Here is a 22324-nt window from a genome sequence, read left to right on the forward strand (position 1 = left end):
AGTAACTAAAAGACATATGTAAACCAGTTTGGATTTATCACCAAAGAATTCAAATCTGAGTGCTATTACTAGATTTAAATTCATGAGTAATTTTGCACTCAATTATATTATACATATTTTTGTTCTTTGAGATGTAAGATGGTCATAAAATGTATTAATGAAATGTTGGATTTAATGAGCAACTGGTCTGATTTTGTCTGCAAATCATGCATTGAAAAGTTTTGAATGGGTAGACAAAACCAGTACTGATCTTGAACCATCATCCAGTAGAAAATAAAGATGTGCTGATTTGTGGCAGAATTCATAACACCATTATGAATTAATCTAGTGTGCGTTTATGGCCAGGGCACACCACCAAAAATCAGAAATACAGGCAACTGTATCTGTCCAGTCTCCTAAGAGGAGATGATGAATTCCCAGCTCCATAAAGGGAAGCTCTACATCGTTCAATACAAATGCTACAATGTAGATGTAATAAATCTGAATTGTAGGCAAATAATTTCAAGAGGAAGTGTTAAATAAATCTTTCAAATAACAAAGATGAGGTTGAGATGAGTAATGTGATAAGAGATTTGAAATTACTGATAAGATTTTGTGGAATGAGTGAGCATAATAAAGATGAAGGTCAGAGTATAATGAAAGGATTTTGCTAAGTGTGTAGTGACACAGGCATGTAAATGATTAATGACGGACTTCATGCATAGAGAGGAGGATCACATATTTGAAAATATTCCTAAGAAGGGTCATATGGTATTTGTACAGTTCTGAATGCTTCCAATTTCCATTAATTTGAAAATTACCAGTGCTTGTTGATCCCAAAGCTGAGAAGATACAAGTTTATATTCTGAAAAAAATCTGTAAGCAAGAAGAAAATTAACTTGAAAGAACAAACATGTGCCACATGATGCTAGTAAAATAGATATTGTTTTAGTTTTATAATATTCATTATTTGAAAGACTGGGTAAGTAGGAAGAACTACATCTTCTCTAGAAGTAATACAAAATTTTAGTCGGTTCAAATTCTGTTGAACTTCCCCCTCTGTTTTGATTCCTCAGGATGAGACAAATCCTTGCTGAAACAAATTGTATTGAAACATAGAATTAATTCATTACAGCATATCTATTTTGGTACCTTTTCACTGAAGTATAGAATGGCTCAGTAGAACACAGCTGATTGTGCACCAGCATGAAAAGCAAATTTCCACCATGGTTTTGACTGATTTCCCACTATCCATCTAGTGAGCTACAGTCCAAGCTTCCTGTGTTTGTCAGACATTTCTCTGAAATTAGCAGCCAGGTCACTGTCTTGAGCAAGTGTCCCTACTTTTCAATAACAAGAGTCTTGAGACTTTCTTTTTCACCTGATGTGTGTTGATCCATATACTTGGCAGTTGCTGATCCTAGAAGCTTCACAGCTGTCAAGTAGAACTTATGTTTAGTTCATCCAGCTTCTGTCCCATGACAAATTTTGCTTCAAAATTGTATGGTTTAATTTGAAAAATTGGTTTTGTTTCAAACTGACATGGTATCAAATTCCGGCTTGTGGAAATTTTCTGCAACCTGGAGGCTCCAAGATTCTTTTTATATGGTTTTACTATATTAAGTTGTTGCCTGTTTGTATTCTGGTGGTACTGTGAGATTTTTTTGATGTGCTAAATTCAGCATAAACATAGAAAGAAAAGTCTGTCATAGTGCTAGTGAGTGATGCCGTAGAATATATCCTTAGCACACAGAAGGGTGATGGTAAGATGACTGCAAAAGGCCTCAAAAGGAGCATGTGACCTCAATGTAAAACAAAGGTGGGTGAAAATAGAGAGAACTCTTTATAGAATTTATTTTCTAGTTTATTAAAAATTTATATTCACAGTTAGCAATAGTTTTGAAAAATACTAGGTGGAACATTTTGTTTTCTGTAGATAAGAAAAAAAGGGATGAAAAATGCTGAAGTTGTGCTGTTTAATTTGTACATGCTACGGTCTGTGAATGCAGTCAATTTTTGTTGCACAAGAATTTATGTAACTTTGGACTTAGCAGTTCTTAAACCAGGTAATTATAAAATAGTTGAATGAATGATATTGAAGTTTTTAAGTATCAACAGAAATTACAAGCTGATCATCTGAGTAGAGACTGCACATATTCCAATTCCTTAAAGCCTGTATGTATTTACTGGGAGCCACTGTAATTCATTATTTCCATTGTCCTGAGAAGGAAATATATTACTTGCCTTTTTTAAGCACAGAGCAGAACAAGACTCTGACACTCCAACTTGCTTCTCTCTTCCCTTCTCCTTATTGAGGGTTCTTGTGTCCCTTTCCTTCAATTCTTATCTCTGTAGGTCTTTTTAAATGTCTCTTTTGTCTTCTGTCTTTGAGAATGTCTGTAATTGCAGTCTAATGTATTAACTTCCTTAATAGCCAGGTTCCAGGTTCTGGGTGCTACAGATCAGGATATACTCTGGATTGTCAGACTCTGTAGATACCTGTTTTGAAGATGAGTTGGTTTTTGGAGTTGGTGCAAGAGGTAGAATCATGTAATTTGTGAAAGAAAGACTTGAACATAACTTTGTCCCATTACTTTACCTGGAAAAGGTGACTATTGACTTAACTCTACAAGGGAAAGTTGAAGTTGATGCAAAGTGGAGCAGATTCTATTCTCACAGAGGGAAGTCAGCATTCAGGCAAATTTCAATACCTAGTTATTTAAAACATTTTGTAATAGCTATCAGACTTGATGTCTGAGCATGATTTCCTCCTATCATCATAAAAGCACTCTGAAGTTCCAAATCATCACAAAACCACCTTTTTAGCACAATCTGTAGGAGTCTGTTAGTTGTCTTCTTAGCATGTAGTGAAAATGATGTTTATAAGCATATATTAGTTGACAGCTGTCAAAATAGTAAACAACAATTTTGAAGCTGGCCAGGATATATTAGATATTTTAGGCTTTTCTTTGAAGTTATTTATAAGTGAGTGGTCAGCGACTGGTAAATGGTGGTTGGTAAAAATACAACTCATCCTTTCTGGTGAAAAGGTGGACTATGCATCATCATCTTCATACCTGTATAAATGTAATGCTGTGTTTGGAGAAAACCCAACTGTTGAATTTCATGGCAAAACAGAAGCTCACTTACTTCTGAACACTGGCAAAAAGAACACATTAAACTGCAGTTCTAGAAACAGCATTGTTTCTGTTTTCATTTCTACAAATTGTTCAAAATGTTCACATTGTTCAATGAAGCTCTGTTCATTATGTGTTCTACATATCTCAGACACTCCTCTTCGTTGTAGGTAAACTTAGCAATTAGCAGGTCTGTGCTTCCCAAAGGCTGAATTTGTTTAGGTAGTGAAATGAAGATTAGAGGCTGTACAACATAAATGATAAAGACTTACTTTGTTTCACTGTTTTTTATGAAATGTGCTATCTACACTTTATGATTTTTTGAAAAAGAAAAATGTTGTTTTGAAGCTGTATCTAAAATACTTTTTTTGATTCTTGATAAAATATCTAGGAAAGCCAGAAGTACCAGTTACTCATTTTTGTTTTGACGTTTTTTCTTATTGACCCTTAGGCCACAAAATTCTATTTTGTTGTAAATGAAATACCATCATGCGCAATAGTTTAAATACATTTTTTAAATTGCATTAGTAATAATTCAATTATTAAATGTTAATTATCTTGTTTACCAATTCATTCAGTTGCAAGAATAATTCAGTTATGCATTTGTTCATAGATACTTTTACTTCACATTGACCAAAGGAAGTATTTCCAGCAGTTAAAGTAAAGGATAGTTAAGTAATTTCCACCGAAGATACTTGAGCTTGTAAATTCACTGTGCAGATTTTTTTCTACTGAAGGAGTGTGCAGTACCAAATCTAAACTTCATCTATATATCTGTGTATATTTAGTGCCAAGGTCAATAGAGCATCCTAAATGGGATTGGAAGACAAAACCGGAGAACCATGATTTTGATGAACTAAATCATATTCTTCAAGAGAGCAAAAAGCTTGGAAAAGCCCTTGAGAATCTGTCTCGCAGTAAGTTGTTTGATTTTAGTTTCTTAATATAACCATGCGGCCTGAATTGTAATTTGGAAGTATATATTTCAGGAAAGTGGTCTTCTATTCAATGAAGACCAAGGTCATTGACATCAGCAGTTACTCTCCCATTGATAAGGTATACAGATTATCTGAGATAATTCAGGAGCTCTCCTGGAAACTGCAACTACTACCCCTGCACTTTTTTTTCTTGCATTAGTTTTCTGCCAGTTTACTGAGCTGAATTAGCTTATAAAGAGATCAACACAAGAGGCTGGTTCAATGAAAATGGTGGGAACATGCAGCAGGGAGATTGCTCCTTTGTGTGGTAGTTAAATGGGATTAACCTTTGTATGACCTGTACCTCATTGATGGAGTTCAGACCTGTTATTGAAAAATATTTAGCTGTTTTGTATCCTTGATTTCTTTGACCTTCTAGTTTTCCAAAGAAATTAAAATATTTTAAAGCATCTCAAATAAATACTCAGAAACATGAAATACAGTTATTTCATAATAAACCCCATATATTATCCCGTAAACAGTATTGTGATGAATAGCTCTGAGGATTACCGGATATAATCAGAGATAGCTGCTCTTATTTTTTTTTCTTTTATTTTTTTTCTTTTCCTTTTGCTTTCTTTCCTGTAGAAGAGAATTCTGAAATACATTTGTGGGAGCAAATACTGCTAACAATTTTTAAAGTATGAAATGATGACGAGTTCTGTTTGCCATGCTACATGAAAACTAGATGTGGCATAATACTTGTGTGATAAATGTTTATTCCTTCTCTCATTAAATTTTTATTCCTGGCAGTTCTTAATTCACTAGAGAATTTACAGATAGTGAGGTCAGAAACAGAGCTAAATGAGGAATGGAAGATTAGTTTTGTAAAGAATTTTGAGATTTAACATTTTTCCAAATTGTACCAAATATCCAAAACTAGTTTTCCCAAATCATACTCTCCCAAATGTTTTAGGTTGATCACCACAATTATATTCTGAGCAATTTTCAAACTTGTATTATAGTGGTATAGTTATGTATATAGTTATATATATTTACTTTTCTAGTAAATTGGTCTATCTGCCTGTAAGGAGCTAAACCAACTCTGGTCAACATCTCTTATTTGCAGCCTCACTATTGCCTGACTGTGATGGATGTGAGTGTAGGTTTCAAGCTTTTCTCCTTTAGAGACTTGTAGGGAAGGTATATACAGATACAGAAACAATTATTTTGAATTTCAGAAAGGGTTATTTAGTCACTCTCTGGAGACACAAACCAATCAGGTGTGAAAGTTCAGTAATTAACGCCTAAATCCACTCTTCAATCCTACATCTTCGTCTTTCCTTCAGAATATTGTGAAGTTTCCACTTTTACCTAGAACAATACCTATACTTCCTTATATCTAAAATAGATTTTGCAGCATTCTCTACCTCTCCTTGCCCCACAGTTTTCTAACTGGAGTGTAAAACTTCAGCTCTTCTGGGTCCTACACTTGGACTGGTTGAATGTACCTGATCACCATTGTTGGAGGCTGTTTTTCATAGTTATTTCTTAAATGAAGGATTCTTCACTGTTTCTTGCTAGTACTTGATGCTTTCTGGTGGTTTGTCAAGATAATATGGAATTTAAATCCCATCCCCCAGAGTGCTTTAAATCACTCGCAGCATGATAATAAGTGATAATTCACTTTCATGAATGTGCTCTCTATTTCTTCATCCAGATCATTAATGGAAATATTGTCAGACCTCTTCATGATCCCATTTCAGATCTGACAACCAGCCCTTGAAAGATACTCAGTAAGTGTGTTTTTTCCCCACCAGATGTTATTCTACCTTGCAGTGTTTTCACGTAGATTGTAATTCTCTAATTTTTTTTCACTGAAGCATAATCTAGGATAGTAAACAGAGTCTAAAAGCTGGAGTATTTTGCATCTGCTTCTTCCTCTTATCCACTAGGCAAGTTTCCCAATTGAGAATGCAATTAGACTAATTTGATATGATTCGTTCTCAATAAATTCATAATAGCTCATTCTTACCACCTTTCTTTTCCATTAGATGTTGATACATTATTTAACAGTTTTGTCTATGATTCTTGCTGTTGTCTGATTTAGACTTGGTGATTGGTAGCTCCCCACATCTTCTCTTTTTCTTTTTAAAAGATAAGTATTTGCCCTTTTCTGTCCTCTCTGTTCCTGAAAGACAGTTGCTAATGGATTAGAGGTTTCTTCAGTTAAATGTTTTAGAGTGAATTTCACAAGAGTCTGCTAACTTGAATGTATTTAAATCACCAACATATCTTTCAGCTTCCCTTGTCTGGCTTGCAGTTTTTCCTCTTAAAACCGCTACTGTTAATCATCTGGCTGCAATTGATTTTTTTTTTTTGGCAAAGACTGAAGCAGGGAAAGTATTGAACACTGGGAATTCTTTGTATCATCTCTTACTTGCTTTCCTTCTCTTTGATGTAATAGTTCTGTATTTTAATTTATTATCCTTTTCTAGTGTATTTATAGTATCTTTTCCTATGGCTTTTTATGTTCTGTTATAGTTGTTAGTTACTCTGCACTTTAACCTTTTTTACTTGTTGGTGTAATTTAAACACTTGTATCAGATTAATTCTAAGCTGTATGCCCTTGTTTCTTGGTTTTGTACTTCTGATTTTCACTTCATTTCAAAATTAAAAAAACCCTTTGCTATTATTTCTTAAATGTAAGCATGGTATTAAAAAATCAAAATGAAAAATGTGAAAATTTTGTAAATAGAGAAAAGGTAGAATTTTGAAAATAAATTAATTTTATTGTTCTCACAGAGATAGAATGTAGATTGCACATAGGAAATATATTAGAGGGCTTCAATTAATAGGTCTAGGACTTTAAAAATATAAGGTGCATGAAACTCATTCTATGCTGTACCCAAATAAACATCCCATGTGGTGAATTATAGAAAAGCCATCACAAGATCCCATGTCTGCCTCTCCTGTTGCTTGTTTCAGGCAGTCTAATTAGTGCTTTTGTTTCCACAAGAATGCCATGAGTTTAGTGCTGCATTTGGTACTAATCTTAATTTGAAGTGGTGTGGGACAGACAATGGGCTCAACAGCTGAGTACACAAATAATCAAAATGCACTATTAATGGCTTTTTACAGCACCCTCTCTCTTTTTCTTCAGTATTTTAACAGTGAAGAGTGACACATGAGATGAAATGTTTGAAGTTAAATGCACTTTCATCAACTCCTGGAATTTGTTTACATTTTAAAGATAAGCTTTGGATCTTTTAGTGAATTTCCATGACTTGATTGCATGTTAGGCAGTTGACATTAGCCTGTGAAATAAATTCTAGGTTCTATTGCTTCATTTGCTATGCAGTCTAGATAACCTGCTTTGAGACAAACCTGTGCTCTTCATGCAAGATTAGAATTGCCTGTAAGATTTGGAAGGTGAGACTCGGGCACTTAGATGTTTGGTCTCTTCTATATTCAGTCCTAGTGATAAAAACTGAACTTGGTTTTATTTGGACCCTTTCTCCTAACCCCTATCAAGAGTGAGTAATTCTGTGCTTTAGTAGGTCTTAGAAACCAGGCCTTCACACTCAGAGTTAAAAGTATCTTAGGAGTTTTGGTAGTCTGGAGAAGGTTATTTTTTGTAATTATGGTCCAGTTGTGGTGAAGCTTGCTGATTTAAATACACCGTTTTTCAGAGGCTTACCCACATGGGAGAGCTGGATTTTGTTTGCTTCTTCAATCATCTGTATGTCATGGAACTGGATTTGGAGCTATCAAATCATGTATTTTGGGAAGATTTTGGTTTATAAAGTGACTCACAGGAATATTCTGCATTTCCCTTGTGCATGTTTAATTTTCTTTTTTTGCAAGGTCTCCTACCTTGATTGCTGTCATTCTTCTTCCTGTGCTGATCAAAAGGAAGAAAAGTTCCATCCTGTTTCAAATGTATGCTCTTGTATTTCACCTTCTGGCCAGTTTGCCTTTAAACAGAATTAAAATCTGTACAGCTAAGAATCTTGCTAATGAATATGCCTTTGTCTTTCCCCCATTTTCTGAGGATGAAAGAATAGATAATAAGATATGGAAACCAGTGAATTATGAGAGTCTTGAGTAGGGGGAAATTGAGGACTAAATTAGTGAGGTCATGCTGCAATTAGGTGAGAAGTCTGCATACTTTATGAGCAACTTTGCATCTTTTATATGAACAATTAAGGATTAGGGTGCATATTGAAAATGTTTGTGTATTGAAGGTGCTGGGAACTGCATTTGATGAAAAAATATCTTCTGCTATGAGATAGAGACTCTTTCAAAATCACAAATAGCCTTTTAGTGAAGATAATTGACATTTTGTTAGTAGTGTTTGAATGCTTGTTCTGGCCAGGTGTACGCTTCAGGTCAGAGGGGAAGAAACAAATTTATCATGCTTTGAATTCAGTTGACATTCTAAGGCAAAAAATGGTAATAAGTTACCATTTACCAAAACTGTTTGATAATCAATCCAAGTCAGTTTCAGGTTATCCCAGAAACAATGTGTTTCTATCTAATCTATGTGTAACCAACAGGAGAAAAATCTTTTGTTTCTTAATTTTGAAGGGGACTAATCAGTAAACAATCAATAAACAAGAAAACCTTGGTTTTCCATCTAGTAGGAGATATTGCTGTAAATCATAATGAATTATAGAATCACAGAATTGTTAAGGTTGGAAGGCACCTCCAATCCATCACTACTGCTCAAGCAGGCTCACTTAGAGCCAGGCGTCAAGGATCTTAAACACCTTCAAGAATGAAAGATCTCCAAGTCCCTCCAGAATATCTCAAAGAGTTATTTTTCATAATGTTAGAATCAGTTAATGTTGTTTATAGTTGTGTTAAGAAAGGCAAGCACAATCTTAGCTCTTTAAGAAAAATATAAAATAGTAAAACGTAAAAGTGTATGTTCTGTTTATTTTTTACAGGGAAGATAAGCAACAAGAGTAGAAATCTCATAACTAGAAGGGTAGAACAAGTTCTAAACAAAATCACAATATGTTAACAAACTGCTAAAATCATGTCCTCAGTTTTGTGGATGAACCTGCGAGTATGTGGGATGTGAGATACTTTATATATACATCATGAGCTACTGCAATGTATTTAGCAGTCTCTGACAAACACATTAGAATGAGGTTTCATTTAGAAGCTTCTACATTGTAGGAAACTATTAATGATTTACATTCCAGTTGTGGAAAATGAATTTCAATTGAATGCCACTAAAATTTATTGAAACCAGACATTTCTGGTGGTGGTGATCATGATGCTTTAACTGTAAATGTATATCTTTAGGACACATAACTAGACTTTTGTCAATTGCCTTATGAGGGGCACTGTTTTAGGACATAACACGTTACTGTTTTTCAATTGTATATAGTCGATGATCTAAAATTGACACAGGGTCTATAAAGATGACTTCCCTATTATCTGTTGATCATCTAGCCCTAAATGTGTTCTGCTAACTGAACCACAAGACTAGTCATCATGTAGAGGATTTTTCCCTTCTTCTCTTCAGTCTGAACTTTAAAATCATGTTATTTTTGCATGAGATCAATGCTTGTGATTTATTTTGAGATCAACATTTTTAGATAAGCTCAATCAAACCTTTAAGGAAGATAATTTTATTTCAGTACTACTGCTATTATCTGATACTGCCTTTGCTCATAAAATCCACTTGCTTTTAGTATGATGTATGAGTAATAATACAAAATAATATTTTCTGAGATTAAAAGAGGAACAATATGAGCATAAATATTACTCTTCAATTATAAACTGGGGCATGTATGGAAACGAGATCACTGCTACTTTTCTTGCAGATGTTTTAATCACCTTTATGAAGGTATTTGCCATTCTGATCCAATCTCCCTTAAGTTTCAGACTAGAGTCTCTTTTTGAGTTACCTTGTTCTTTGCTTTGGTATTTGGCTTGCTAAAAGTTTCTCTAATACTACTGCAGAATTGGGATGTGTGTGATTGTCATCTCAGATATGGAACTTTCTAGTTCTTAGTACAAGGGAGTTGGCATTTGTTGAGCAGCAGAACATGAGCTATGACTCTGTCCTTGGTTACTGAACGCTGTGGGCTGCCCATCATAACCCACCTATTGCAGTGTACACCTTCCCTTAAAGAGTTCTTAATTTTTGATTATTCTCTTCTGTGATGACCTTGGCCTAGGAGAATTTCTGGGACAAGATATTTGTTGGGTACTTTGCATTTTATTTCTGTGTTTGCATAATTCATTAGTCACTAAACCTAATCCTGAAACCTGTATTCTTCATTGGAGCAGCTCAGAAATTTGGATATAGGTATTCTGCAAGTCTGAAGCAGAGATTATTTTGCTAAGGATTAATTAATTTTATTTTTTTTAAAGCCAATATGAGGAGGAGGGATTAAATCCGTGTTTTCTAGATTGTAACTGTAAGATGTATATTGTGCTCCTATGTTGGTGCCTTGAAGATGACAGTTTCTCTTGTTTTAATATGGCCAAGTGTTGGGAGGAATATTATCCTTGTTCAAGATAGATACCACTACAAAAAGTTTAAATTTGCTTAATAATGTGTTGACATATGCTCCTCATTGGTACTCTGAGGTTTCATTTCAACATGCCTTCACAGAAAACCTCTGAGTTACTAGTGGGGGAAATATGTCTAATTTTGAAAGTGATGAAATGATTCTCTGTAGGTAAAAGAATGATGTAAGAGTGTCTATTTTGACAGTCAGTACTGTCGTAATACAAAAATATTTTAGAATTCCTACACAGAAATGAGTGAGATTTTTAGGTTTTTGTGTAATTTTTCTAGGAGAGGAATACTTTGTTTGGTGCAACCAGTGCAACCATTTTATGTCGTACATAATCCAAGAATGGTGTGAAATAGTTTCAATTTTCCTTGTTTTCAATACATGGTTCATACAGGTACAGGGACTAGAACATACAGTGCTGCCTGTTGCAGTATGGCACAAGGTTTTGCCATGGGAATGCAAGCATACCTAGATGGCCTGTCCCACCAGTAAGAAGAACATAAGCTTCCCCATAGAATTTGGAGAGTGCATTGGGGCAGTCGACTGCTGGACACTTGATACATGATACAATATTTCTGTGTTTGTGCTCAAAGCTGCAGGGTTAATAATGGTAGAATAAGAATGCTGATTCTGTCCTGGAGTTTGTTACAGAACCTGTGATATGCACTATGAGGTTGACAGTCCAGCCATCCAGAAGTTCCCTGGCTTAGACTGATCCTGAGAATGAATTTTGACAAGTTAGTCAGAGTTGCATTGAGGTTGTCTTAGTATGTCTAAACTTTAAATGTCAAAAGCCATGTGTCAAATCCAGAAAGCTTTGTTTGGCAGGTAGGAAAACTGGCTATTGGGAGCTCTGTGGCCATCTTCTGGATGCTTAGGAAAATGCATAAATTTTTCCTTGAATATTGAGTTAAATAATGGTAGTCTGGCATACATTAAAGTAGTAGGATTTTATTTTCTTACAGTTGGATGCACATAAGTTTTCTCAGGTGTACATTATGCCTTTAGATAAATGTAAGTCTTTAAAAAACCTTCAACAAAATTTTATTTTGTGTTATTTCTTGCTGTAATATTTAAGGACCACAAATAAAAGCAAAAATGGTAGATATCTCTGAAATCCCAAAACTTTCATTCTTACCAGAGCGGCAGATCTGTAATTTTAGGTGAGTGTAGCATATGAAAATATTGCCAGATTTTAAGCTACTGTAAATCTGATCATGCCATTTCATAGAATCATGGAATGATTTGAGTTGGAAGGGACCTTAAAGATTATTTAATTCTTCCCCTTTCCATGAGCTGGGACGCCTTTCATTAGATCAAGTTGCTCCAGGCCCCACATAACCTGGGAACACTTCCAGGGATGGGATATCCACAATAACTCTGGGCAACCTGTTCCACCGTTTCACCATCCTCACAGTAAAGAATTTCTTCCTAATAGTCTTCATTTTAGTCTGAAGCTGTTATGCCTTGTCCTATCACTACATGCACTTATGGAAATTCCTTGTACAGCTTTTGGTAGCCTCTTTTTAGCTACTGGAAGGTGCTATAAAGTCTCCCTAGAGCCTTCTCTTTTCCAGGCTGAAAAACCCTAACTCTCTCAGGCTGAGCAACCCCAACTCTCTCAGGCTGTCTTCATAGTGGAGGTGCTCCAGCCCTCTGAGTGCTTTCATGACCCTCCTCTGGACTTGCTCCAGCAGGTCCATACCTTTCTTTTTTGGGGGGCTCCAGAGCTGGACACACTTCAGACAGGGTCTCACAAGTGTGGAGCAGAGCCAGAGAACACCCTCCCAACACTTGCTGGCAACAGTGCTTTTGGTGCAGCCCAGGGTGTGGCTGGCTTTCTGAGCTGCAGGTGCACATTGCAGAGTAATGTCAAGCTTCTTGTTTACTGACACTCAGAAGTTCTTATTCCCAGGGCTGCTCTCAATCCTTTCTCTGCCCAGCCCGTACTTGTGCTGGGGAGTGCTCTCACCCAGGTAAAGGACCTTGTGTTTGGCCCGGTTGAACTTCTATGCAGTTGGCACAGCTGCCCCACCTCTCAGTCCTGTCAGGGTCCCACTGGATCACATCTCTTCCCTCCAGCATGTCAACTGCACCACACAGCTTGGTGTGCAACAAATGTGCTGAAAGATCCACCCACTAAAGCCATGTCTCTCTAGATTAGAGACAAGGATGTTGTACAGGACAGTGTCAAATGCTCTGCACAAGTCCATGTAGATGACATCAATTGCTCTTTTTCAAAAAGACCTGAACTTGTGTGGTGCCTTTTGTTTTGAAAATTAATTTTATGTTGTTGAATAGAGAACACCAGTCTAAAAATCACTTTTCAAAGAGAAATAATATCACTGAGTGGAGACATTAGTTATTGGATAAATAAAACTCTACTCCTAAGAAGGGCATATGCAAAAGGTAGTCATTATAAAGACATGGAATTGTTATTAACTGTTGTAGTTTAAGGTCTGGCAGTTCGGAAGATACCGGGATGTAATGGAAAGTTAGTAAAATCCCCCCTCTCTGTTAGGATAGTAAAGTCTCCTGCAATTAGCCAATAGCACCTAACGGTGACGAAAGCAGATGGGAGTAACACAATGACCCAATGTTATAAAATGTTAAATTCCCCTGCCATATTCGCCATCCATCACATTGGTGCTGTGGGTTATGGTCCGTGTGGCCAAGGAGGGCCACCGTGCTGGCTTCTGATTCAGGGTGCTTGCCTTGCTTGAAAACCAACAATTAACAATGTTCAGTTTTATTTAAAAAGATATTTAATTTCCTGGTAAGCTAGAAATGAAGCAGAATGTCCTAAGTAGAAAGCCTGTACTGTGGAAGATACTTGTTCTAGACTCAGAAGGATTTATTTTATTAAAATATGATACAAATGTTTTGAAGGGTGGTGTTTACATCAAAGAAGATGCCATAACACTGTACTCATCTACATCTTTAATCTCCATACTTACCATTGTGCTGCTGTAGATTGTCATAGGAATAGAAGACTGGGAACAGAAATCTAGGATAGCCACGTAAGGAAATGGATTTAATAATCCATGCTAGTTTTAAGAGGCACGACAAACAGCTGATTTAGTATTTTAAATATAAAAATCTCTAAGGTAAATGGCTAATACAGCGTGAGATAGACTTTTTAGGCAATCTACCTAAAGTAGACATGTTAATAGTAATTGAAGCATAATAAGTATTAATAAATTACATTGTTATTACATAGTTTTTAGATCTATTTCATTTAATCATAGTATGCCAAACCTTTCTTGCAATCAGACAGTACATTGTTCTTCCAGTCCTCTTCAAACACTAAGCTAGTGACAGAATGAGTGTTCCAGTTGAGAGAGGCTGTGCTAGCATTAACAGCCCCTCTCCAGATTTGTTGCTGATCGGAGATGGCAGTAGTTGTGGCTGTGGAGCATTTCTGAAGGACTGTGGAAACATGTTCATACCAATTATTTCATTGTTCAGCTCCCTTACAGCACAGAGGGTTGTTACATGCTGAAGTAGAAACAAGTGCCCTGAATTTGTCTGTGCAATTCACCAGACAGCTGAGTGGGATGGATACTTGTGATGCCTGATCAAATTTCAGCACCAGTAACTACTTGTAAAAGGGAGAATTTTTTTAAAGATGAAATTGGCAGCTAACTACCTAAATAATTACCACATTAAACTTTGTCCATGAGCCTTAGCTGATGGTGGGAAGCAAACTTATCACCCCTTTAGTTGGAATGGTTAGTAAGAATGGTTGGTCTATTGTATAGTTGTCAATCACATTATGATATAAAACTATGGCAAACATTGTCTGTGAGAAACAGCTGCTATAAGAGAAAAGATAAAGCATACTCCTTTATTTCTGGAGAATTTGCCTTTGACATTGGAAGACCTCTCCCAACAAAGGCAGGAGAGCAGTTTTAACAGTCACTTTGTTATCTGCTGCTCGGTATCTTGCAGCAGGGCAGTGATGCAGCAGCTTTAAAATTTCCATTCTCTACATTCATCATGCAGAGTCAGGCTTTGAATGCTCTAAGCTCAGGGAAGTCAGAAATAGTTGTTCATCGTAACTTTTATTCTAACAAAGCCATAGATTTAAGGTTGAATAAATGAAATGTGTCAGTTTTTCTGGTATTAAGAGTTTTTTGTGATTAGGATTGAGTTTTGATGGAAAAAGTAATGGTTTTAAGAAGTGACTTAATTTTCAAATTAAAAATTTTTAGTGTATGGACATTTTGGCTATATCTGTGAATGTTTTGCTTAAAACTGCAATATTTTCATTTAGTAGTTTCATGGAATGGGCTTTCCTTTGCCTCTAGTATTCTGTGATTTTATAATGCTGTTTTCCTATTTAGAGTACATGAAAGGTAAATGAAAACAATTATAGAAAATGCAGAGAGTATAATCAATTAGTTTTTGTCACCTGTACAAAGAAGTGACGAAAGGGTTTTCTTTTTGAAAAATGCTGATGTCTGAATAGTAGCAATTACGCGAACCAGAGATAGCAACCCTTGTTATCATTTATTTATAGAAATTCAACTATTTTAAGTTGTCAGTGTATTACTTGAAAATAAAGTAACTGACAATACAAATAGGTATTTGACTACTGAAAAGTCATTAGTCTGCTAATGGTTAAGAAATTAACAGATATCCTAAATGCTCCTCTACAATAATGGTGACTATCTCTAGCTGTGTTTTCACATCACACAGGATGTGGGATTAAGGTTTCTTTGGTTGTTTTTCCCTTTTTTTTTAATATTATTGTAAATATATTATTGTAAATATATATAAAGGGCTTTAATTTTTTGAGGAGTTATTTTGTGAAAGCTGGAGTGCATATTATTCCATCTGAAATCTGTGCCCAAAAAAATAATGTTGCTGTTGGGATTTTCTGTCTACTGCACACAGGGTGCAAATCCCCCTCCTCTCAAAGTCAGCCAAGACATTCTGTGAGTTTGACAATTGCAAAGAAAATTGTTAAGAGTTGGGCACACACTAACTGTGCTGCAGTAGTGTCATGGAATGAAATAAGTTTTTTTACATCCAACATTTTTTGGGGGTTATTTATCCTAGTTTCTGCTAATAGAGTTGTGTTATCAGTGACAAAAAGAGTACTGTTAATATTAATGAGGCTCAAGACATAACAAAAAGGTGTGTGTGACTGACATGGTAAATACCACCTCCAGAAGAATCACCATGCTCAAATTTTTGTATCAAGCTCCTTAAAATGTTTCTTCCCCAGAATCCTTTTTATTTTCTCTTGATGCCACATTAGAGAGAGCAAGCTAAAAAGAGTTTGCAGGTTTAATTCTGTGATTGCAAAGAACAAAGATTTCTGAATTCGTAAAGTTTTATTTTGGCAACATGTCCTCAGAAGCTGCTAATTCTCTACATGCTTGTCAAAAAAATACAGTTCGTTTTAATGTCTTGCTACTGTTTCCAATTTAGTAAAGAAGAAATTTGAGGCATTCTGGTCAATTCAATTACTCAGTTCAGTCTCTTCTCTAAATTGAGAGTAAGTTCTAGGGAACAATAGGACTTACACAAAGCATTTTACTAAAAGCACGCTCATTTAGATTATGGATGTTTTAAAATTTAATGTCTTATATGTAATTTAATCAGAGAGGTTAAATATAGTAGTGTTTACTGTTTTATCCATTTGTTACTTTGTACTTTTGATAGGCTGATCTTTGATAGGCAATTGGGTAGTAAAAAACATTTGGCAATTTTTGGAACAGATTTTGGAAATGACAGGCTTGCCTTTTATATTTTCTTTTACCATACTTTAAAAAATGTATTTTTAAGAGGCAAGTCAATACAAGATAAAATTGCCCTTCCGTCCATTCCCAGCTTACAAATACCCATTCACAGGGATATGTGAAAGCAGAAGAAAAGGGTACCAGTCTTCAATATGAGGAATTAAGCCTGTATCAAAACCAAATAAACTATATTAACATTGTGGAAATTACTGAGAAAAAGTAGTTTGACTGTTCAGACAGCATATGTGGTTGTAGAATGGATTGACCTTGATTATGCAAAATGCATCTATATGATGAAGAGCTGGTTGATGGAAGCCAGGCTTTCAAAGATTAGGTGAAAAGAAGCTTGAATTACTTTCTTACTACCTACAAGAGTGCAGTTATCTTCTTTCTAGAAGATATTAATTTGGGATTGAAGAAATTCATTACACACTCAAGTCTGGTTGATGCAACCTGGTTATTATACTCTATGGGCATTAATGTTGTGTCTGGGCTAAAGAATAGTCTGAAGTTATTAAAAATGGGTTAATTGCAGTAAGGGATGGAAGGATTAGTCAAAACAGAACTTTTTCAATTTAATCCAAAGTACTATTGAATTATTATAAATACATTTTTAACTCCTGCCATATTTCTGATGTGTTGATGAGGTCTCTATAATTGCAGCTCTCTTAGCACTTTGTTCCTTTAAAAACAGAAATTGCTGTAAGGAATTAATCTAAACTGATAATTAGCCAAATAGAGTTGTTGATGAAAGGCACAGTAAAAAATCCCAGAGAATTAATGTAGTTATGATATACCAAATAGTATAGAGTTATATATGTTTATGTTTATATATTAGTTTATACTGCTGCAGTCTTTAGTGTGATTTTAGAAAGAGTAACACACTACTCAGCTGATAATACATATTTTGCAATATCATCTCTTGCATTTTGTCAAAGGAGATGTCTTGATAACAGGATATGAGATAGAAAACAATTTTCAAGTGTGTGTTCCTCCTATGTATGGTTACTTCACTTATTTTTACCTTCAGGAGAACACAAGTTCTTGTTCAGAGGATTTAGGAAATGTTTTGCTTTCTATTGAGAAATTTACTTTATTCTCTTAAGTTCCACCTGGTTCTATAGGATCATTTCCACTTTGTATTGTGAAGAAAGAGAGAAGAGAAATGTCCATATTGCCCTGTAATTGCAGCATGATGTGTTATGCATGCTGGTCAGGGTGAGATTTGCATAACAATGTTTCTATTGGTAAATCTGATATTGGTGATTTAATTTTAGAAAGCAGATACAAGTATGCTTAAATTTGTTGTCACTTTACTGGCACATCTGCCATTTTCATTTCCATAGTTTTTTGAAAAGTCATTTTGATAATATTGCAGCTGAGGAAAATGAAGAGTCTATTCTTTCCAGGCAATTTCACTAATGGAACAAAATATGATATATTGTATGGTACAGCAGCATGCAGAGAACTGTATGTATAGTTTTCAGATTTAACTTTACTTACCACAGTTAAAGGTATGCATAGAAGGCATTTTTCTAATTTTTTTTTTTTTAATCTGTTTTGTTTTCAGGCATTGCTATTTCTGATGAACTCGATAAGGTAAGATTGATAAAAGGTGTGTAGTGAGCAGTACAAAGAGACAGATGATTATGATAAGGCACATGCCACTGTCCTGGCATATATGCATCTGTTCTGTTGGGTTCAGAGGAAGTTTGGGTATGGAAAGCTATATGGGTAAGTACAGTATATGTAGATACATTAAGATCTTGACCAAGGATGGGCTGTCAAGTATGGAAAAAAAAAGTCACTGAATTTAAGAGACTCTTAATGAGACCATGGAAATACTTTTGATCTTGACACCATCTTTGCATAATACAGTCTTTTGGATTACTTTGTGTACTTTTAGAAACATTTAGCCTTGAATAACTTTTATTCATGAAATTGAGTTCTGCATTCCCAGATATGATTTGTGAGGCTATTTAGAAATTATTTTTACTGCCTAGATTTACACAGGAATGCACAAGGCTTAAATATCGGTCTTTACCTCCTTGCTGAATGCAAAAATGGTCTCTTCTGTTCTGGCCATTTTTGATACCTTATGCAGTTAACATGATTTTTAGTTCTAGATGTAATAAATTCTACATTGAAAGAGTAATCAAGCTAGGTTTACTTAAGTACTTATGAAAACAGAACCAATTTTTCTCTCACTTTTCAGCAGTGATCAGCAGTGTGCTTCTAGTGCCAAGAAACTTGTGTTGTTTTCTTGGTGTCAGAAACCATTGCTGTCAGGAAAATGAGTTCAAAAGGTATATAAGATACAGGAATAATACCTGATATAGAGCATTTTTTTTTTTTTAAATGACTTTCATTTCTGCTGGTAAAGTGAAAACAAATACTTCTGGCACAAGTACATATAAAATACCTTCACTGCATTGAACTGGAAGGCCAGTTAGGTAAGGCTGATAAATGTTACTGTGCAGTCAAGTGTATCTGTGGCTGCTGTTTCCAAACTATGGCTTAAGTCTTCCCACTGTTTCCATAACTGGGCTCAGAAGTGATGGTAAACACAATTAGAAAGTCCTTCCATTAGAACAGTCACCTTTAAGAATACTTATGAAGAACTCAATTTGTTCTATTTCTGTTGTTGATACTCTTGGAGGAAGGGAAAAGACAATTTAGGCTAGACCCTGGTATCACATACTTTTTATGTATATATTTTTGCAAATAATTTCTGGTTGGTTTGCTTGTTTTTTTAAGCTATGCTATCTTGTCCAAAAACATTCAGGTTTTTTAAATTTAGTTATTCGTTGTGAAAAACTGAAATAGAGAACTGAGTTGGGGAATTTCTACAGGATCCAGCTTGAGTGAAGAATCAGTTTTTTTGTTACTATATACTTTATTTTTTATAATTTAAAACTGGAGGGTGGTAGACTTTTTAAAATAAAACTTGGAATTAGGTTACATACATTAATAGATTATTATACATTAATAGATTATTATTATTATACATTAATAGACTGAATGTTCTTGAAGTCAAAAGCTATTTGTACAATAAATAAAATCCCAAACAATTAAACTCTTCAGCATGCGTAATTTGTGTAATACTGCTCAACAGGCTTTCAGCATAGATATAGAAAAGTGATTTTTTTTTATCTCCATGATCTTTACTTAACTTCATTTCTTGTTTGACCCTTTAATTATTTTTAATTAACGTAAAATCTCGTCTGTGTTAAGAATATAAGCATGGCCAGGACCATTCTGTGGAATCTTGCCTCCTAGGAATGAACCCTCACCCAATATAATTCCTGAAATGTTCCTGTGACTTGTTTCTACATGTATTATTTGTCTTGGGCCAAAAGCATCTAAAGAAAACCTGATAATAGTTGCTTTAACATTAGAAAGAGAATTTGCTTCTATTTCACCTGGACGCGTTCACACGTGATGTTTATTTTTCAGGTATAAATGTAGTCAAGTTTTAATTTCTTATACATGCTGATGCTAGAACTTCCTTATCTAAACTGTGGCAACACTGAATAATTTTTTAAATAATGTTCATCTGTGGTTTGATTTAACAATTGAACTCATCATGTGCATGGGTCTAGAACAGCATGGCCAAACTTGGCATTGGAATCCATTAAAACATCAGCATTGCATAGATATTATGAGGGACATATAAAACTCCTCTGTATGAGTTTCCTTGCTTTATTTTCCCAATGAACAGGAATATTTTGGGGAACTAAGACAATGACAGAGTTCATAATTATACTGTTTTATCTGTGGTTTAGATTATGAACCTAGAGAAAACAGAGACTGCATGTGTGTGTTTCTTTATTTTTGTTTATTTTTGTTTCTGATTGTCTTTTTTTTTTTTTAAATTATTTCTCTCCAGCTTCAGTAACCTCTAGTTGCCTTTGTCAGGGAGTGCTTTAATCAGCATTGTTGGTTGATGTAACTTCTTCAAGTAATCCAGTTAATTAGTTAGTTGCTTAGTTACTCGAGGATTTGGAAAACCAGTTTGCTCTGAATCACTTTTGTGAAAGAGTGTTTCATTTAAATGGATTCTTGTCAAATATCTGCTAGTATTATCTTTTTGTCAGTACCTAGAGCTTTTGTCCAAGACAAGGATAGAGAAAATACAGGCACACAAAGTCAGTCTTTGAGTCAATATAGAATCTTTCAGTTTGACATAATCTTTTAAAATTTCTGATTCACTAGTAACCTTGCAAAAAAATCCAAAAGAATCCTAAAATTACTGCAATTAAAATAGATTTATTATAGAGATTATCTTCTTTTTCATTTACTTCAGGTTTGCAGAACTTGGTGTTCTGTCTCTCTTGATGATTCAGCCTCTGTCTCTAGGCCATGGAAGCTATGTTAAGTCAGAAACTGGCACTGCAAGTACACTGTGTAAGGAAAGAAATTAAAGGATGCCTTGTCAGTCACATATTTTAAAACTAAAATGCAGAGTTGATATGATACAAATTTTTGAACTGACTCTCCCTCATTGCCACTGAATAGAAACTATTGAAGGACTTTAGGAAACTGCACACTTCCATGCATAATGTGAAGGGTTTAATGTAAACAAGGAAAAGCTAGGATGTTTGCCTTTTTTTTAGTATTCACAGAGTTCTAGGCTGAAAAAAAAACTCTAGAGAAAAACAATGAAGAGTGAGACTTGTCCTAACATTGTGACATTTGTCTGGAATTCCTAGTATCTTTCAGTCACTTCAAACACTAATAATGGGAGACAAGTATTAGACATCCAGAGTTAGACCCAAGTGAAGATCAAAAAATTAATAATAGATTTTGACCCTCAATGTTAATATTAAAAAAAAAAATTCCATGCTGTATAGGGCATACTTTCTTAAAAGTAGTACTCTAAAATGAAAACAGGTTACAATTAAAATAAAAGAAGCAACTGTTCTCAAGACATAAAAATAAACAAATTTCTTCTCATCCCAAAGTAATTCTCACAATGGAGATTCCCTCAAATTCCATATCTGAAAATAGTAATACTGAGCTTTTTAAGTGAAGCATAAATAAATGGATACACAAATGTTGTGCTCTCAGGTAGAAGTTTCATCCAGCAACCACATCTCAGCCCAATGTGAAGAGGAGAATCAGCTGTCTGTCAGTCTTCCCCTTCTTTTCCTTTTCTCCACATAAAGAAAGTTTGAGTATGTGAAATTGGTAGTCACTGATGTGGATAAGTGAATGACACCTGGGCTGCGCTATGAAATAGTCTTCTTTGTTTTAGTGCTGATTAAATATCTACCTGTAGTGAAAATATTTCTGTGCACACTAATGCCACTGTTAATCTCTTCTGTTATTTATGGGTGAACATAAATTGGAAACCAATTAAGATTCTAAACTTTATATGAAAAAAAATAACCAAAACTATAAAATCTTGTTTGAGAACAGAATACTTAATTTCAATATTTTGCGGTCTTTGAAATAGACTGCCAAATAAACATCCTGGTATTCTGAAAGAGCTATTTCTGATTCTCCATTTAGTGTTTTCACTGAGGCTGCTTATATAGTTGAAAAGAGGACAATAAATTAGGTCACTGAAACCATAGTGTACTAATCTAACACAATTCAAAAAGGAAAGCAAGATGATACAGTGAGGCAAAGCACAACTATGTAATGTAAATTACATTTCTGTTGAGTATGAAAGTGCTACTTTATCCTTAAAATGCCTATGAAAGAAATTAGCATAGCAAGGACAGTCACAGAATTCCTGTTTTACTTATTGATGTGTTGATTTTGCAGTGTGTGGTGTCAGGAAAAACTTATAGGCAAATTTTTAGGTGCTTTGCATTTTTATTTAAGGGACTGAAAGCTTTTAGAAAGATTGACAGTGCAAGTTATTCTAACTAACTAGTTCTAGGAACCATTTTTATTATTAGAAATTATTCTAGGGAGAAAGAGAAGCGATAAAATAGCTAAAACAGGAATAAACCTCAAAAGGGGCTGGATCGTTAATATTTAAACTAATG

The 22324-nt window shown here is 34.8% G+C and overlaps 1 protein-coding gene across 2 annotated transcripts in view; it reads left to right on the forward strand.

Moving 5' to 3' along the window:
• Window positions 1–22324, forward strand: part of C2H8orf34 (chromosome 2 C8orf34 homolog) — a 148077-nt gene that overhangs the window by 29059 nt on the left and 96694 nt on the right. The window contains exons 4-5 of one of the 2 annotated variants that reach the window (XM_015618613.3): window positions 3905–4033; window positions 17896–17924. In XM_015618613.3, coding sequence (XP_015474099.1) covers window positions 3905–4033; window positions 17896–17924 — 158 coding nt within the window. The remainder of the gene's footprint in view (window positions 1–3904; window positions 4034–17895; window positions 17925–22324) is intronic. The other variant, XM_033512288.1, reaches the window with a different exon arrangement.

This window comes from Parus major, chromosome 2, assembly GCF_001522545.3.
Source record: "Parus major isolate Abel chromosome 2, Parus_major1.1, whole genome shotgun sequence".
Classification (NCBI taxonomy): Eukaryota; Metazoa; Chordata; class Aves; order Passeriformes; family Paridae; genus Parus; species Parus major.